Source organism: Blennius ocellaris (assembly GCF_963422515.1).
Source record: "Blennius ocellaris genome assembly, chromosome: 19".
NCBI lineage: Eukaryota > Metazoa > Chordata > Actinopteri > Blenniiformes > Blenniidae > Blennius > Blennius ocellaris.
In genome coordinates, this window is record NC_137668.1 from 10,680,556 (window position 1) to 10,701,005 (window position 20,450).

A 20,450-nucleotide genomic window follows, 5' to 3' on the forward strand; every position below is an offset into this window, starting at 1 on the left:
TTACAAACCACGAGCCCACACGGGTGAAACTGATCCGATGTGATGTAGAAGTGGTTCAAAAATCCTTTTGGCTCCAAACGCTACTTGTAGATGAAACACACAAAAGGAAAATTGTGGTCACGTTGTTTTTATTTCAATTGCTGTAATTTAGTAAGATTTAAATTCCCTCTTTGTCCCAAGAAGACAAATTCAGAAATTCACATGGACTTGAGCGTCCCAGATCTCCTCCTGTTGCTCAAATATCCTATTTTTTTGTTTGAAACCCTGATAAAGCCTTAGCCGAGTTTGTCAAAATCCAATAATGCAGAAAAATCAAGGGATTGTACACCTTCTTCTAGTTTGGCACAGTTCACGCGTGCATTTGAGGGCATGACTTCAGCTGCCTCTACCCGCATGCATTGAAGATTGCAACCAAACAGTACTCTGCTCGAAAATGCTCAATTTACAAAAACAATGTGGCCGCTGCAATCGCCATGTGCTCCTGTACTGGGGGAAAACAGTAGTATCTCAGTTACTGACTAATGCAGGTGTGTTAAAACAGTAAAAGCTACTTTGAAACGATAATTTTAAACTCATTATTGATACGTGATCGACATCAATTAAATCTAAAACTGATACCGTGGCAAACAAGCAGTAAATGAACATACACAGCAAAATACACGCAGGAATATAGTGATCCTGGCCATTGAAAAGTATCAAAGATAAACCAGCTGCAGATTTTATGTTTTGGGGTATTTTTCATTTGATTGTTCTGTCTGTTACCACCACATATGGCATTGTACCGATTCACTGACATGGAATGCAATAATACAAAGTATTATTTGGAAATAATCTGTTTCATTAAGCTCTTGGTTAGATGCTGATTTGGAGAAACAAAGCGTGAAGTTGTTCCAGCAGATTCTTAGTATTACGGCACAGTGTGGTGTGACGGGGCAGGGGTTAATTTACCACAACCTCTGGTGGCATCGCCAGGGTATAAATCACCCATTATGAGTCACTTTTGTATGAACTGAAGCTCTGGGAAGCATTGCCCAAATTCAATCTTGCTGTGGTTGATGTTTTGTGTGGGGCTGAGCACAACTTGTTGACCAAACAATGAAACGTCGACCCCCTCACAAGTCAGCACCAGAAATATTAGTAGGGTATTAGTGGCGAGTGTTTTGTCTGTCAACAAGGCACTGTTTAACTGTCATGCAACCAGCGACAAAACTGCAACAAGCTGGGGTGTTTATTTTTTTCCATCAGAACAGACTGACAGAACTTTTATCAGGAAAACTAAAAGAGGGATTGAAGTATGGCTGTGTTGTCGATACTACCTCAATGCTATTACTATTGACTCAACTGTAAACGTAACAAGCCCCGGGAGAATATGGACTTGGAAGTCATGCCGCTCTGGAAGCCGCCGTTGTTGTTATTGTCCATTTACTCATCGAACTATTTAGCACGGCCGTAGCGTGCACGCAAGTACAGGCGTTTCAAAAAAAAGTGGTGTTTTCCTCAGTCTGCACGGATATGGAGCATTTTCAAAAAGTTCTGTCTTTAGTGGCTCCGAGCACCATTGCATGTTATGAAGGGACACTGGCAACGCAACTAAAGTTTTCTGTTTTCTCAAAAAAAAAGAAAAGAAACGTTGTGTAAACATGGGCGTGATAATATTTTCATTACTATGATTAAGTTCCAAGGGACATCCCTTGTTCTCCAATGGCTGAAGTCATATCTACGCAGGCAACGCGGTGAGGCCATAAAGAGGGGCAAAGTGAATACGTGAGACATGTTTCCAAGGTGCTGTTTCTACTTGTGTACTCACATCTCTCACGATTGGATTTCTGCAAACAGGGCTTCATACTGTTTTGTTTTTTTTAACGAACAACAAAACCTTATTCTTGAAAAAGTGAGATTGTATTCATGATGCTCATGTCCATCACCAACACACCTTTGTAGTACAAACCATAAACACCCCGTGGTTAATAATCTCACTCAAATATGTGACTCATGAGTAACAATAATAAACTATCAAAGTGCATTTATACAGGAACTTTAGTTTAGCTGGAGGTTTTTTTTGCAAGCCTCGTCCTTAGATGACTGTGGTTTTGACAGTTTACAGGAGAGTCGAAACATGTAAAGAGGTGTTGGGGAGTCCCAACAGAGACTCAGGGGGATAAAGACAAGCTGTGTGTGTGTGTGTGTGTGTGTGTGTGTGTGTGTGTGTGTGTGTGTGTGTGTGTGTGTGTGTGTGTGTGTGTGTGTGTGTGTGTGTGTGTGTGTGTGTGTGTGTGTGTGTGTGTGTGTGTGTGTGTGTGTGTGTGTGTGTGTGTGTGTGTGTGTGTGTGTGTGTGACAGATGAGTAGTGGTTTCCGAGAAGCCAAAAATAGCCTTATTCAATCAGACGTTCTTTTGGCCGCGTAAAAATGGTTGTCGTGGTCGTGTAAACTGTTGAGAAATTGCACGGTAACACTTCTGTGCGAAAACTCAAGTCGGGTGTAAAGTGCTCAGAAGTGACTTGAAATCAATTTGTACAAAAGGTCACCGGAGGCTTGAACTCATCACAAATATTCTTTCAACTGTGTAGGTTTTCATTAAAGTTCACTGTGGGAGCAATCTATATCCTCCCTCACCTTCCCTCAGCGGAGCATGTCGCTGTGTCTCAGACAGCCGGTGCCTCGTGCGGACCGCTCAAACCGCTGCCTTCACTGACAACAGATATTACCCAAGAATAACAGACAGACCCGGTACATAAAACAAAGCTTCCATAACCTGTTCTAATTAAATTGTCCAAATTGACAGCATTCATTGCAGTACCTGTTTGTTGTGGTTTTAATTTCCCCCCCACCCCCCACCTCACCCCCCCTTTCAAGGGATTAAAGCTTTCTTTGTGCAAGCTCTGTAATCAGTGCGCCGTTTCGGTGCCCTCCTTCCAAGGCCTGGCTCACGATAAGTCCCGGCTCTGCCTGCATGGGTTTCCTTCACCGCTTTGCTGCTGAACCACAGTGGTGCAACCAGTGTCGTTTCCAGACACGTTAGACTGGCAGTACTGGAGCTGACAGGTAGCATACCAAAAAAAAAAAAAAAACCCTAATAGGCTTGGGTATAAAACTAAAGCTTGCTTCCATTAGGCTAGTCATAAAAGCAACCACTGGAAAATCGTCTATTCTGTAATTATCTGACTGAAAACAGGCATCGCGTGAATAAATCTGACTACTTAAGCTGAGATAAAGATCGGGGACTAATAGAAGACTTGCCAATGTGTGCGAACCAATTACACCATGTGTGCATTTATGTGACACAGCAAAAAAAAAAAACACTTCCTAACCCCCGTGCCCTTTCGGTGCCAACTGTTCAGACTTGGCTGACTGAGAGGAATGGCTGGCTGAGGATCAGACTAAAATCAGAGCCTTCTGTCCTCATTAAGAATATTCCAACGTGACCTGCTGTTTTATGTTCATTGTCATTAAGAGGGAGAAACTAATTGCTTTGTTAAGGATAATAATCCTCCTGCGCCAAAGAAATGCTCTTTCTTTTTCTAGTCGATGCAACACATTATAACTGCATTTATTTTTATGCAGCTTATTGTATCACCTAATTCAGAAAAAGTGTTTGATGTTTCGACCAAATTAGTCCGTTGTCTAACTTTCCCTGATTTATTTGCTGGTGATCACATTAGTGAGGAGCGGAGAGCTCACGACACGTACATCTGAGACGTGACGCAGCAGAGAAAGGCAGATAACTTATTGATAGCAAAGTGACATCAGCATCAAAACATATATATGCTGAAGGCTTTTGCAACCCTGAGAAGTGAAAGGTTTTTACGAACATTTGCCACAAATGCTGATATTTTTGCAAAAACGAACAATTGCTGAAATCTTAATGAAACCTTCAGGTGCATAATACAGTGAAAGGTCCAAAACAACCTTCTCCTATAGCTGCTGCATTATGTAAGTTTTAACAAACTCACACTGACAGCATGGCCCAGGCTAGTTCCATAGCTAGTTTCGAGAATTTTCATGGCAGCATCCCCGATATCTCAGCTCGGGCCTCAATGCTTTGTTTTGTAAGAAACTTGTGATAAAAATCGATATTTTCTTTGAAATTTTTCCAATTTGCTTGTTTTTTTTGGCAGGCCACATTTGAGCCTCTTGTAGGCCCCATTTGATCCACAGACCTTATGTTTGACATCCCTCTTTTATAAGAAAAGTATTAAAAATTGAGATTCAAAAGAACAAAGGGAAACATTTGAGGCCATTATTTAAATTGTGTCAGTTGAGATAAATGAGTTTCACTCTGCCGATTTAGTAAAAATTACAATACGAATATGAATCAGAAATTTGGCATATGCATGTTTTTCTAGTACAATCTATATTTTTGAGATCCCCCCCCCCACATACATCCGTCTTCTTTCTACACCTGCTTGGTCAAACTTACACCCTGGAAAGAGTGGGAGATTATCACAAGGAAAACACAGGGAGACCACCACACACACACACACACACACATTCACACCAACGGGCCAATTTCTAGTTGCTCGTCAATTTAATGCACATGTTTATGGGAGAAAGCTGAGGAGTCCGGGGTGAAAGATTACACCCAGGGAATACCGTAATTCAACCAGATTAACTAATTTCATGATTTGTCACCAGGCTACCTGGTTTGTTCATGAAGAGATAACATGGTGCTGAACACACTGCCTTTCTATTTTTCTCCTCTCTTGCAGTGCACATCAATGCACACATTCATTTAAATATGCAAGCTAATTTCCATATTCTCTCCCAACTCAATGTGCTCAAAAATAGGAGCGTTTGGCCTAAAAAAAAATGGATTTCTCCAGCATTACGGTGCATAATCGTGAACCCATATCGGTTGCACTGATTCCACACTTTCCTTGCAAGTTCTTAAACGGTGGGACCACCAAAGAAGAAATGCAGCATCGCTTCACAAAGTAAACTCTGTTTTGACTCCCCCTGCGCCGAAGAAAATAAAAAACTATGCGAGATGACAGGTCTCAAAAGCATATTCCAGCTCTCTGTCAACTGTGCGCTTGATTTATTGCAAAGTAAACAAAGCATAAATTAGTAGTGCACTTGGTGATGCTATTATACTTGTAACATCTTCCAGTGACTCCTCCAACCTCAGCAGAGTGATTGTGATGGGAACAGAGGTCAAAATGCGATTAAAATCTGTGTTTTCCCAGAAATTGGAACCTGTGCTCTTTTTTTTTGTTTTTTTTGTTACAAGAACTGAAGTCAAACGAAAGTGTCTCTAAAAGCCAGTTCAGTCTTCCATTATAACAGACTTTAACACAATTTTGTTGTCGTCTGTTCTCTTTTAAAATTTCTCAATTTTTAAAGATTGACTGCCATGTCTTTTCTTTTAATAAACACTGACTTACAGGAAATTACAAAAGTGCACCTATGAACACCTTGAGAGTGACAAAAGCGTGATTATGTCTCCTTGGTGCTGTTTCCTTAAAGTACTGAAGATGTCACAAATCAATATACCGTAGGAGTAAAGGTTTGTTTTACCACAGAGGCATGTGAATAAGGGAAGGGGAAGAAAGCAAGAGGTGCTGAATCTAAAACGCGTTTCATTTTTACCAGAAACATATGTGTAAATTACATTGTTTTCTCATTTCAACAGTGATTTTTAGCGCAAAAGACACTGAACTATCCAACAACCACGTTCTCTATTAGTAGCCTGCTTTTAGTCTTGGAATTTTGTTGTAAGGAAAAGTGATTCATCTTTAAGTTTTATTTGGTAACTCAGCCGAATCATCTGAATTCTACAGTGTTTCTCTGGTTGAATGTTTTCATGCATTAACTGCAGCATTATTGCTCCCCTGTTGAGCTGTGGATGTAGTTCAACTAAAGGCCCAGAATGCTTGGTTGAAGCACATAAATCATATACACCTTGCATCCTGTACGTTATTGTGGCTGTTAATCAATACATCCAGCAGAGCGCATTGTTGATTTTACAAAAGGACATTTCTAATCCAAAGGCCGAAGAAACAGGTTCAAAATTGCTACAACAAGCATGTGTGCTTGTATCTGAGAAGGAAATGTCACTTCTGTCGTTTTCTTCATTCCTTTCGCGTCACATGGGCTACACTGCTTAACTCTGCCCCCGAAGGTCACAAGTGATATTTCTAAATTTGTTATGCATCTGTAAGTTCCCAAGAAATGTAACAAATCACACTGAGAAATGAGCACGGAAGGGTCGTCCATATCAGTCACATATTTAGGCTTTCAGCAGTTTCACAGAACAATTATGAAGTTTCACAGAACAATTATGAGTGGTTTATTGATTTTTTTTATGTCTTTTTTGGAGCGGAGAATAAAGTGTCCTCTGCCTTCTTTGAGTTTGGGTTTAACAGTTTGCAATCCGGTCAGGATTTGATGCAGCGCTTCAGCACACACACAGAACATACATGAAGGAGTAGATTGACTTTCAATTGTATCATCTCGGGGCAGGTGTGGCCAATCCCGGTCCGTGAGAGCTGCAGCCCTGCATGTTTTAGATGTTCCCCTGCTCAAACACACCCGAGTTCTCATGATGAGGCTCTGCAGAACGCTTGATGACGAGCCACTAATTGCTGTCAGCTGTGTTGATGGGAGGACACATTGAAAACCTGCAGGGCTGCAGCCCTCGGGGACCAGAATTGGCCACCCCTGACCTCGGGGTCTTAATATCAAAATGTGAGAACTTAATTTCAGTACATTTCTTGTATTTTTGTAGCACAACTTATACAATCTTTTTATGCCACCTAAGGAGTGATCACCATTGATTTTTAATGCAAACAGCTTAATCTGTTCTTTGTATTTTTTGACTTTCACTTACCAGGGTAACCCCCTTGGCCAGACTGGACCCTTGAGCAGGCCGCTTATGAGCAAAGTTTGACATCACGTGTTAAGAAGGGCCTTCTCTGAAACGGCAGTCGCCCTGCAAAGTTTCCGCACATAAACACTGGAAAGTAGGACAGCGGTGTGTCCTAACGAGTTAATGTGCATCAACCCGTGATGATCCTCGCCAACAATGGGTGCAGATGTTATGATGCGCATCACGCAGCGCTGGTGTCTACTGCCCGGGAAAAAAAGAAGGAAAAAAAAAAAAAGAAAAAAAAAAAGCACTCTCTAATGACAGTCAGACACACCAACCCGTTCTCTCGACAGTCGTCTGCTGTGAAGCGGTGATACTGCGCATCAGGTAGGACCAATCACTTTAACAACAGCTGCACAACATGTGACCAATTTCCCGGGAAGGGACTTGAGTGGCGTGTTTGTGTGAACAGATACTCACTTGTGCCGAAGCCCACTAAATCACCTGACTGCCAAACTGACAGCATTACGAACGGTGCATCTGCTGATGTAACTTGGGTCCGTTTTTAAATCCGACCCACCGAGGCGAAAAGAGATTCGAAAACATGAAACTCCACTCAGAGGTGGGCGAGATCAAAGGACGGACCAGACTTCTGTGTCACTGAATCTGTCGAGCATAAATCTCCCCGGGCATTTGTTTAGGAGGGACCTGCATTGCAGTCCTCCGCTCTCCTCAATAAAACACAGTTTTATGTGTGTACACCCACTTAAACAATGAGGACATCAAATCTTTGTTCCTGGCGCGATGTCCGTGGTAATTCAGAGTCCATCTAAGAAAATGGATATCAAAATGCATTCTTCACGTGAGTGAAGAGAAAACTATTCAAATAGAATGTTTCTAAACGTATGTCTCGAACCTTGTCAGCTCCATTTGGTATCAGCTGAGGAGACAGATCAGAAGAAACGCAACTGTGAAATGTTTGAATTGATGTGAAAAAAAAGAGAAAAAAAAGGCACACGGTGTCCTGATTCGGTCGTACGAGACCTCAGAGGACATCTGACACCTCCACATAAGAAGAGATGAGAGGAAATGTTGAAAATAGAAAAGCGCTCATGGGCAGAATTGCCTTTTCAGTGGGCCGGTTGGCCCAATTAGAGATGGAGATGACAAAGTACACCTGTGTATACCTTCTTTGTGTCTGTGCTGCTGCCAGACGTTATGCTGCCTTCCTTAAGGCAAGAGAAGGGTATTCAGTTTTCAAGGATAAATCTTGCCATCCAACACACACACATGCACGCACGCACGCACACACACACACACACACCTCATATAAGCAAAGATGTCATTCATTTTTATAAGGGCATGGCTATATAGCTACAAGGTAAGTCTGGAAGACAGCTATAATGCCTTTAACGTTCTGTGTGCCTCAGTCAACAGTCATGGTCTGAGCTACATTAATCCAGAGATTGACGAAAAGATGAGCATTTGGGATTTAATTAATCATTTCCTCATTATTGAAATTTTTTTTTTTTGTGGGTGTTTTAGATCCTAAAATACTGTGGTTACATAAGCAGGATTAAACGTGTAAATTAATTATAACAAAGATTTTTAGGTTGTCATGCGCACAGTAGTCGCTGGTGAAGTATATACAGCTCTCCACGGTGAGAACAGCTCATGAAATGCCTGTGGTGATAGCAATGTCAAAACATGTGGGCAGATCACGCAATTGGGCTACTAATTAAGCACCGAAGTGCCACAGAGTCAGTGACTAAGACGACGTTTATCCCGAATGTCTGGGATGCGAGTTTTTCCTAATTCTTTGGTTTTATCGGCGTTTGAAGATATTTTTAATATAAAACATCATACGTTTAACAAGCAAATTTGGTTTTAAGGCTGCATCAATGGCCTCCAACCACCAGATGGCAAAACAAGAGTAATATATTATTGCATTGTAACATTTGCGTGAAAATGAGCCGTGCTGCTTGAAGCTGCAGTTGAAGCATCTGAGCCCAATAATCACATTCACATTCTCTAACCCGTCCATCTGTTGAAGTGTGAACGCTGCCATTGCCAGTGGACCTGGTAGGTTTGAAAAGTAGATCTTGGTACAGTTTCAAAAGTCCTCCAGTGCAGTACAATTGAAGTGAAGTCGACGTGTGAACATAGCACAGACAAGAGGAGACTGTAGACACCAACATCTTCTAGTTTATCAAAAAACACGTGCGAACTGAATGAATGTCTGCTGTTTTTCCACTTATTTATATATCTTATAGACATTTCCTAAGTTTTGACCTGCTAATTATCCCTTCTGAATAAGCCAAGCATGCAACTGTGTTGCTTCTATCCAAACACACAACTTGTGTCAAAATAATACTGTGGGACAAACGTCACAACAGCAGTAAACCTTTTCGAGAAATCTTGTTTTGTCTTATGAAGAATGATGTGTAATCTGTGTGACCTGTGTCAGATCTCTTAGGACCTCTGTGCTACTTTTGGTGTCCTTCAATGCAGACTTAAAACAATTCAGCCTTTAAGAATGTACTGCCTCACTCCAGAGTTAGACAAACTCCCGGACAATCGTGCAGAGGTTGTACTGTGACAGTGTCTCTTCTTGCAAGAATAATGTAATAAAATTGTCTTAAACTTTTTCAAATTGCTCTCAGTCTGACTCCTGTGTGTTCTGTCTCCTTGAGGTTTTTGTTTTTTATACGAGGAAATTCTCCTGACAAAATCAAACTGTAACCCAGGAAGGACTTTCCTCTTTTTTCAGCCTTGGCCCAGACCAAGATACAAATGGGAATACAACTTATGTCACAGGTCTGCAACCTGAGGCGCTGGAGTCTCTCCCGGAAGCATTCATAAAAAGAGTTCCTAAATAAAGATTGTTTTTCTTAATTTTCAGTTCAAGTGACAAATGTTGAGTTTACAAACGATGTTCTTGATACAGCCACCATGATCAAATACAAATCAGTATAAAACGGTTTCATTCGCCGACTGATTGATTTGCCTTCACGAGTGGATGCTGGTTTAATTGTAAATGCGATGTGTGAAGAGAAACAAAAATATTTATGTTGAAACAGCTAAAAAAAAAAAAAAGGAACGTAGTAAGTAATGTAAAACAGCTGAAACTACTAAAAACTGCAAACATAAAAAAGTTAAAACAACGCAAATTGCATAAAAAAACAACCAAAAATAGCTATAAACACCTTCAAAATGTCTAAGACAGCTACTTATAACAAAATAAACTCGAAAAGGGCTGAACAGCTAAAATGTAATAAAATCACCATATTAAATGTATTTTTGAAATTTGATAGAAGCAACATAATTTACACTTTTTGCATTAGGAAGTACAACAACGTATGACTTTCTCCATGAGAATATTCCAACTTCTCAAAGAAAGCTGCTTGTTGCAGTCGGACACAAAGTCAATAAAAGAGCTGATGCATGAAGCGTTATCGTCCTTCACGTCACAACAATAAGCTAGAAGCCACATTAATGCTCCATAGAGCTCAGGGAAGTGCAGGGTTAGGTAATAATTCCACGTGGGTTTGGAATTATAAGCAAAACCTAATGAATAATCTAGTGTGCTAATGGAACAAAGAACAAATGTTCCATTAGTCACCTGCTGTAATTCATTTCCACACTGGGCGCCATTTCTTCTAATCCGATTCCTACTGAAAAAAGCCTTTAATGGTCAGTTTGGTATCGGGACATCACCACAGGAGGAAATGACACGGAGCTACGCGCCCCCGGTCTCCCGGCCCACTGTTCGTCCAGCTGACAAAATGTTACCGTCATAACCAAATGAGGACTGCGAGTCGGTGGGTGGCTTTGCTCAAACAGGGAAAGTCCTATCCAAATTCCGACACTGACAGAATCCAGGATGCAGGCGCCCCCACCCCCGTGAGATGAGAGCAGCAGGAGGAGAGCTGGGAGCGCCGTGGATAAACCGGAGGAGCCCAGTATGACTCACTGGAATCAGGTGTTCCAACGATAACACGGGAGTTTGGGGATTGTCTGTGAAAACGGTTGATGTAACCAGATTTCTCGATAACCCAAATATTTTCCGGAGTCGGTGATCGCATTCGCTAATCATTTGGACCGAATTTCCACACGTTTCAGAGCAGTTTGGTGACCGAATGGATGAGCTGCACACATTGTTCGACGAGCATGAACAATGGCACGGCCACGTCTGCAGAAAAACAGTGATGAAGCGCTGATTTAAACATGGTCTTAGGTGGTAAGGCATTATGCACGGGTCCTTGGCCATAAATAAGATTCATTAAGACGCTGATAAATGCTCGTTTCATATTACCGCTGTCTTTCCTCATCAGGGCACTTTCTGAATGAATCAATACTGGTCTTGGAGGTGATTAGAGCGCTGATGGATCAGAGCCAGGCTGCCCTTTTAATGGTGAGATTTTCCATCAACATGACTCTGGATCACTCTTATTCATCATAATAGGTAAGGACATGGGCATATGGAAACCTTCCTTTCCCTGCAGCATCATTTAGGTGATGGATTGTGAATATGGCCTGTCACTCCGCCACATAGTCAGACATCTGATTAAAAGAATTAATATTCGGAAGGTCTCGCTTTCATCCATCAAGGGCTCGACTACACCGAAAGAAAGCGACCTCGTGAAAACATAAGTGACCTTGGAATAAGCTATGTCTTTTGAGTGTCTTTTCACTCACATCCTCAAAGACACCCCCCCCCCCCCCCCCCCACTCCACCCGTCTTCTGTCTCACCTACAAAGTGGCAAAAGAAAACAAAACAGACCATGAGGAACAGATAAGGCCTGTCTCTTAGAAACTCATCACTGTGACATATGACATTGACAGACAGATGCTGGAAAACAGATTTTCTCCCTTACCCCAAAGACATTTATCTTTAACCCCCCCTGTTTGTTCCTGCATGGATCAAATAGTAGAAGATGTGAGCCAGATGCTAGACTGTCTGCTGACTAGACTCATTCACCCGACGCTGCAACCTGCAACACTGACCATTCCTGAGTACTGAGCCACATTTTGAAAAGAATTTACACACTTTCACCATCGCGATACCTTAATGAGCCAAACTTTACGTTGGAGCTAAACAGGCATACAAGCAACTCTGCTACATGCCTGAAATCATGCCCCAAAACAATAAAACCTTGGTCCTGAAACTGTAAGATTACAAGGCAGAAATCCACAAGTATATAACTTTATATATCAATTCACCACATTCTCAACTTAAAGGCTTCAAAATGGGTGCTCAGTCACCTTTGCAGAGCTCTGCTGTAGGACTTTCAAAATGATGAAACACTGCCATCTGGAGGGCTTCAAGACGTCAACTGGAAACGACTCCAAAGATTATGAAAGGACCCGAGAGGAGTTGTGTTTTTATCAACGACATTCAGAACAACCGTGTTCACAGGAGCACAAATAGGTTCATTTAACCAGGCCTCTGGATTTAGATCCCCATTGTATTTTTTCATCCAGGTAACACCATAAAACGCCATAAAATAGTATGATGCAATTTGTTTTTCGTCTGATTTCACAGTACCTAAAGTGCTTTACATTATTGGTCACACTCATCCATTCACATTTGCACTCAGATATTAAAGCAGGCAGCCGTTGTCAAAGTGCTCAATCCATCCATTGGTAGCAGTTTGGGGTTCAATGTCTTGCACAAGGACAATTCGATATATTGGGAGATCGAACCTGCAACCTTCCGATTGAGAGACCATCTAACGCTAACTATTTGAGTCTGCTCAAATAGTCTCACTGTGGGACAAAGGGAACCCGAACTGTGGCCTGCACACCAAGTGTGGACTGTGACTCATTTTTAATCGCTCTCCCAGCAATTATCAAGCATAATTTGTCTCCCTATTACTACTTGTTTTCATTCACTAGAAGTATATGTGACATATAACTACCCCCCACACATATTTTTTATGTATGTCATTATCATTTAAAATAGTTTTCACATCCCTGCAGTAGGATAAACCTTCACAAATATAAATTAAGCACAGATGGTGTGTCTGTTGGGTTAATACTCTCACCTCACAGTCACCAGTTTGGGGCCTTTCAGTGTAAACTTGCATGTGTGTGCGAGGATTCAAACTCTACCTTCAACGGGCCGGACACATCCGGCCAGATGTTTTCTTTGTGCCCTTAAGAATAAGCACAACTCATAGAAAACAATGAGAGTTATATAATCGAGTTTTGACGAGCTCACCTTTGGTTAAACATCCCTCTGAAGTTGTAATTGGCTCTGTAGTTGGGCATGGGCTTGGGATCCAAAGGCCTGTAGATAGCTGGTTCCCCTCTTTTCATGGCCAGACCGTTCAGCTCCACTGTCGGTGTTATACTGCCTGTGTGGTTACACGCAGAGAAAAAACATTAAGAACGCAGGAGAAAACAGGACCAGGTATTTTCTATGACGTTAAATATGTAAAATTGTGCATTAGCATATCAGAAGTCACTGACATTCCCGGAAGGGATCCAAAACAACACACTTGAAAAGAAAAGCTGTCACTTTGACAACATGAAACACGAGAAAACGAAGGTGAATACATCCAGACAAAATTTGTCCATCATTCTTACCTCCCATGTTACTAATCCCACAGCTCCCTACTGATGTTCTATAATCTATCAGAAGACTTTCTTAATCTCATTAAGCGCTGGCTCTGAGCTTCACTACTACTAGAAAATCACCAGATGCAGCAGCAGTACGGCAGTTTTTATCAGCGGTAAAAACATAAAGTATGTCTGTTAGTGTTACTAAAATGGTCTTTAAAGGCTTTTTTTTGAGAACGTGGCTAATTTGAAGCCATTCTGTGGTTTGAGTGTACTGCAAGGAGATAAAGCAAAAAACCCCATTCAAAATAGTGAAACGTTTAATCAATTTCATGATGATATTATGAGGCACGGCCATGTTTCTTCCTCGCACTTTACTTTGTGATAACAAGTATAGCACAAGTGAGGTGTTAAAGCGTCTTAATGCAAAACCTGTTACTTTTAAAATAAGCACATCCAGCCCAGGGGCCAAAACTGGCCTGCCAGAGGGCCCAATCAGGCGGGGGTAGAAATGGCAGTGTTTTGGTGAGAACAGTGTATCAGTGAGTGATACAGCAGTGAAAGCTTTGTGAAGACATACATGCGAGCTAGCGGCTGCAGCATCCTGTGAATGGAGAAGATTGAGTAATAAATGTCCCAGTATTTTGCACAAGGAGGCACTGTTAAAATTACGCAACGTTTAAATAGTCCATATCTATATTAGAGAAAATCAAATATTAAATTAAACGTCAAGTCTTAATTTGAACAAAAACAAAGGGATACATTCAGAGTTGGCCAGAAAATGTCATTCCAAAGTGGAAATAAATGCAACCACCGGTCTGTATGTGGGTCATGGACTAAAATCTCTGGGTTCTAAAACTGGTGCGAGTACAAGAATCTGTGTGTTCTGAAATGGTCATAATGGTAGTAGTCAAAGAAAGCTGAAAGTTTTCTAAAGTGTTACACTGCAAAACATTTGAAAATCACTGAGCAATAGAATACGGTTACATTGTCAGCACAGGTTATAAAGCGTAGGTTATAAAGCTGGGCGAACAAGTCGTATGAGGTGATTGTGTTAAACAATAACAACCTATCATATAGGTTATCTGATGAAATAGTTATTACGACATTTTGTCACACTGAATGTTTCCTTTGGATCGAATGCTGTCTTTTTCATTTAAGTCATTAGTTTCACAGTTCCCAACAAAAAATGCATTAGTTTAACCAGACTTGTGGAGACTTATAGAGTTACAAACGGATGATGATATGCCGACTTCACTTGATACACTTCTTTTATTGATTAAACTATATCAAACAAAACACAAACGTCCCAACAATTGCATTTGATAGATGATTTATTAATGTCTCAGAGCTTCTTTGCAATAAATCCTAAACCACAGAAAAGCTTCTTTATTTCCCCTTCAATTGTTGCAGCTCGCACCGAACAGTTCTTACTTCCTCTGCATAGTTCCTACGCTCACATTGGACTTTATGCTACTGCCGTCAGGCTGGGCTGCATTAGATTGAAACAGGATTTCAAAATGATGTTCTCTTATGTTTTTTCCATTAAAATGGACAAAAAAAATACCAATTTTATCCCCACCGCTTATATCAAACATGAGGCAAAAACAAAAAGCAAACGTCATATTCACACTGTTCGAAGTTGTTGATATTTGTGAGAACAGGATCTGTGAAAACGTACACCGAATGATCGACGTTAGTACACACAAGTACGGAAGAAATGTGTGAGCTTGACAAAAGCCTTTTTATTCCTACCTGATGTTGCCTGGCAGCTGCAGTCTGGTCTGACACAGCATTTTAAATACAAAATCTTTATTCAACCACGATAAGTATTTGTACTTTAAGATACTGGTATTTCCTCGACATTTTTGAGTGGAAATGAAAAGTTTAATTCCTCGAAGAAGAAGAAAGAAAAAAAAGGGCAACAAAGAAGCTTCAACTTCATAAAACGTATATTAAAGTAAAACTAATTTAAAGAAAACTTTTGCATTCAGAGCTCTATTCATTTTTTGGAGGTTTGATTTCGACAGGCACAGTATGGAAAACAATGATGCCGGTGTCAAACTACAAGCATTTCATCTGAGAATCTGAAACAACAGCGGTGAACTGGGAGGGTGTACGAACGCTGAGCTAAAGATTAATATTAAAGTATGAATCATTAAATGTCACTGCAGCTGACATGAATAATAAAAAAATATATAAATAAAAAATTAAAATAAAAAAAATCTTAAGGAGGCTCCAAGTTCAGCTAATTCTTTACAAAGACAGATTTGTGTGAAATGTTGAATCGGGTGTCTGTGAAGCCGTTACCTGGATTGCTGTTCACGTCAACTTTAGGAGAGCGGGGCGCCGGCCTGGGAAGGACACTCTCAGCCAGGGCTTTGGCAGCTGTGGAGTGTTGGGCCTTTTTAATGCTGGTGCCCTCGGCCTCCCACATCTGCTCCCCAAGAGTCAGCTGCACTGTGAAGATCTGGAACAGGGATACCCGGGGGTGGGGGGAGGACTTTACCCCACAGCGAAGACAGTTTTCTATCGCGAGCCCATATGGCAAGATGGATTTGTAGATCAAATGAGCTTACCTTAGCATGTGCTGGGCCTCTCTCATTGAGGAGCTTGTACTGTGGTTGGATCCTATTGAAACGGGCTAACTCATTCACCAAACACATTGGAGTTTTCTCTTTAGGGTTTGCCATGTTCTCCTGGGGTGGGCCTATAACAGAGCACAGCAGATAAAGAGCATTGCTGTGGGTTAGACCTGCATGCATTAATAATTATAGTGTCTTAACATGGTGAATTATAGAGTTTTATTGAGTGACAGGCTATGAGATATTCATATATTATGAATGGTCCTGAAGGAGAGCAGATGATGGAGGACTTTGTCTTGAGCACAACTCTACATTGCCAATAACACTTAAACAATGCATCTTATTTACAACTTCAATGAAACCAAAGGTATTAAAACGTATTAACTCCCTTCACTCCACGCAAAGCAAAATACAGATTCCTGCTTGTTGCACAGAGACGGTTCTACGGTGGCCTACCTGGTGGAGAGGCAGACACAGGGGCGTCCCCATATCCGACTGCAGGAGCAGGGCAGGCGGGTGTGGGGGCCGGGCCTGTGCCATTGACGGAGGGCTGCAGACCCAGGGTTCCTGGGCTGGCCATGGCCGTCGGGGGAACTCCGGGGGAGAGGCCAGGACCAGCCAGGGGCGCTGAGGTCTGTACTTTCACTTGAGCCATGCTCTATTCCTGAAACCCAAAGACAAATGTGTGAAAAGTGAAACGCTCTGGCCACTGTAGGTGTTGGTCATGGTATTCAAAGTTCAGCATGTCACATTTTTCCATCTTCTTTACCGCTCGGTCCATTTCTGGGTCACGGGGTACAGGAACTGATCCCAGGTGACCGGAGACGCGGCGGTTTTTGGATGTCAAAAATGTGGTGCTTGGATATTTACTGATATAAGCATGCAATATTACTCCAGGACACTAGATGAGTATTGAGTCTATCTTACTCCAGCAACACAAGCTTTTGACAAATGGAGCCTGATGATGAATGTCCATTAATCTTTTTCAAAGTCGTTAATGGCATCTTTGCTGCAGTCAGCTGGGAACTGGACAACAGCTTTTGTGCTTTTTTGGTAATGTATCTACTGTTTTGATGACAGTGAAGCAGAATGATACCTGCTGTCTTTCACTGTTAGTTTGTACCCATTTTTACCACCTAAGATAGTGAAGGTAACTTGTACAGAAATGAGTTTAACTGAATATTCCACTATTCCATTATCTGCATTTTCAACACTTTGCACTATTCAAAGTTCTTCACTGTTAGATTTCTGTCTACAAATTGTGGAGGACAGACTTCAGACTGAGCAGCACTGGGCCTATCTCGCATTCTGATCCACTGGCAGCCAATACACCCAGACAATGAGGCTTTATTTGAAGGAGATTTGCTCGTGTTACTGCCGCCAAGCTCGGCAGAAAAAAAGGAGGAATCCTGTGATAGTTGCATTAACACATAATAGAAGTCAGATCTTCTCTTACTTGTGACTCAAGTGAGGTTAAAAGAGCAGGAAGGTTAACGTTTAACACAAGTGTGAACCCAACGGCCCTAAGAAAGAAAAAAAAAAAGTAAAATTCAGCTTCATAGACATGAACATAAACTTGTGGGCCTGTGGCGTCGCTCACCTGGGACAGCCTTTATTAATGTGTTACTGTTCATACAAATCCAGCGGTCAACACTACCAATGTGAAACCTCACTCACGCTTCTTTCCTCGCGTGACCTTGTTACTATACAACAGTGTTGTTTGACATTACCAAACGTAAAATCACCTAACCAAGGAGGCTTTTTGTGAAATCCCAATGAGAGTGTTGAGTAAGCAGTTTCATTAAGAAAGACCCACAATACTTCTGACGGCTCATGTGCAATGCTGACATTCAAGAAAACGCTGTCCTCTCTTACCAACCATGTACTGTTTGTTATTAATTAACTTGTTCTTTAAATATTATCCTTATGCTTCCAACGCACTCAATTTAGCCTCAGAACCTTTTTTTTTCACATTTGTTTTTCTAATGTCATGCAATCGAACCTGATGCCTGCTGAAACTACTCATAAAGCAGCCAGAATTTAGGTTTCATCTTTTAGGTATGCATGTAATATTTATGTGAACGCAATTACTGCCTGCAGTTAAGAAACATAAGTAATTGAATATGCATCCATGTGTTATGTATCAGCAATACAGAAAGATGGAATATGTAATGGAAGGATTTAATTAAAAATAAAGCCCAAACTGTGTCCAAACATCTTGCCAAAATGTTATTTGGAGTTTTTATTTCAGTGCGGTTGAAAGGAAATGAGGGAAATTCCTTTCAGGCCTCAAAGAGGTAAGAGCAAAAGGTTGCTAAAGATGCTAAAGCTGAACTCCTCAACCCACGTTCAGATTTTATAAGGCCCTAATAAATACATGTGATTCATAGTTTTACCTGGAAGGATAGATGCAATAAAGTACAACTAGAGAACCAATTATAACTTTTGATGTCAACATTGCATTAAATTGTGCCTTGAAAACCGCAGAACTCATTTGCAAATCTGTGGCTATTTCCTGATATACAAAACAAATGGAATCGATATTATCTGATACTAGGAGACATTGTTTACGCTAATATAATAAGCCAGTGTTGGCTCTCTGGCAGGTTCACTGAAAAAGGATTTTGACACCCTGGCCCTCGACCAAGTGAGTCAAATATATATCCCACCGGCACACGGGAGGTTCCAATCTAACCCGGGGGATAAACTTGTAAAAGCTATAAAGAAAGTCATCAACTGAAATCTTTCTAACAAAAGTGAAGCATATTTGAGATTCTGTCAAAATTAAAGTAATAATATAAGACTTAACACTGAAACTCATTAACAGCCAATTATAGCAACATGATGATGCAGAAACTTGATAAACAGGCTAAAAAAAAAAAAAAAAAATGTTGATAGAATTTTAAGAGTTCCTCAAATGTTTTGAACAAAAGTGTTAAACATCAACACTTTTAAGAATGTAGTTTTAATTAACTGACAACAAAGAGCTGTAGGTGGCCACCTGAACTACAATAGTGTGACACACCCATCCTAGGAATAATAATAAAAAAAAAAAAAAGACTGTCTTGTCCGGGGCATGGAGACGTTTCTCTGCTCCAACACACCCGAGTGTGATAAATATATCACCTTCAAACTCATCATTAAGTCTATTAATGAATGACTCGTGACAAGTCTGTGAAGAAGAGGAACATCTAAAAGCATGCAGGACCACAACTTGTGCAGCAGAGCGTGGACAAATTCTATGTAGTGCTCTTGGGCATTTACTTACATTTTGGCTAAATCTTACATGCACAGGTGACGGATGATATTGCGTACGACATCACACAGGTTCATATAGACATTTCTATCCAGTTCATCAGCTTCACTCCTCTGTTATGCTTACAGGTGTCACCTGTCCATATCATGGGCCATTTCTTTGTACGAGTGCAAAAAACCTGTGCAGTCTGCGTTTACAGACAACTCATGCAATCAGTTGCATACACAAATTGTCAAATGCATGTGTGTGTGACAGTGGTTTATGGCATGTTTCTGAGGTTTTCCTGTCCATATGCTCATTGCATCTTGCGTGTTAGTGGAGGTTCACACATCTCCCTCTCTCTTCCTCATGATGTCTCACAGCAGTATGCACGGACGAAGCATTCAATTGCAACCTTGCTGCACGGTTGTCTTGCACACCCAGTTGATCGTGGGGGCGTTGAGGAGGTTTGGATCGCCTGGCAGAGCCCCAGAACTGTCTGCAGCCCCCCTGTACCAACGCTACACAGCCTCGTCTGTGCCCTGCTTAGCAGGAAGCTAACGTGACCAAGAGGGGAGGAAAGCGGGATTTCCTCCAAATGTCAGCGCCTAAAAACACACTGACAGAATGGGCAAGCGTGCATACTGCCATGAACACGTCGCTGTCACTCCTCCCGGTGGATAAATCCGAGCTCTCCGCCTCCAGATACGCTAGTTTAGCCGGTGAAAGCTCATCATGGCTGAACGGCCGAGCACCCCTCCTGCTAGCATCTCCATACCGCCCCATCCTCCACCAAAGTCTGGGCCATTTCACTCCACGCTAACATCATATACAGACTGGCGACAGCGTGATTATTACTTCAGCCACTATTCAACAACACGGGGACAAATATTTTAGGGTATATTTTACCTTTGTCCAGGGCCAGACCCCAGTTACACCTCCAACATTGGCAAACACTAAAGAGAACTGGATGGAAGAGGGAACGTACCATCCTATTAGCTGGGTAATTTTTTTTCAAATAACTTATTTTATATGCTATGAACTGATCATCGTTACGTTTAATGCACAAAGTGTCACCCTAGTTTACTCTGCCAGTGGTAATTTTTGCACATCACCACCTGACCGTGTTTCGAGTTGGAGGTAAATCTTGAATGAATCAGCCACCCCCGCGGCGGTGAGAATGGTTCCTTCCTGGTGCGCTTCCTCTGAGCCTTCAGTGTAACTTTTGATTCACAACCAAAAGAAGCTTCTTTTTCTT

General features: G+C 41.4%; 1 protein-coding gene across 1 annotated transcript in view; it reads right to left on the reverse strand.

Annotated features, from left to right (window-relative positions):
- Positions 1-20,141, reverse strand: part of stau2 (staufen double-stranded RNA binding protein 2) — a 99,078-nt gene extending 78,937 nt beyond the window's left edge. Inside the window, exons 1-5 of the mRNA XM_080514759.1 lie at positions 20,102-20,141; positions 16,414-16,621; positions 15,952-16,082; positions 15,683-15,842; positions 13,032-13,167 (exon numbers count right to left, since the gene is read on the reverse strand). Coding sequence (XP_080370885.1) covers positions 13,032-13,167; positions 15,683-15,842; positions 15,952-16,082; positions 16,414-16,612 — 626 coding nt within the window. The 5' untranslated portion in view covers positions 16,613-16,621; positions 20,102-20,141. The remainder of the gene's footprint in view (positions 1-13,031; positions 13,168-15,682; positions 15,843-15,951; positions 16,083-16,413; positions 16,622-20,101) is intronic.
- Positions 20,142-20,450: the final 309 nt, after the last annotated feature.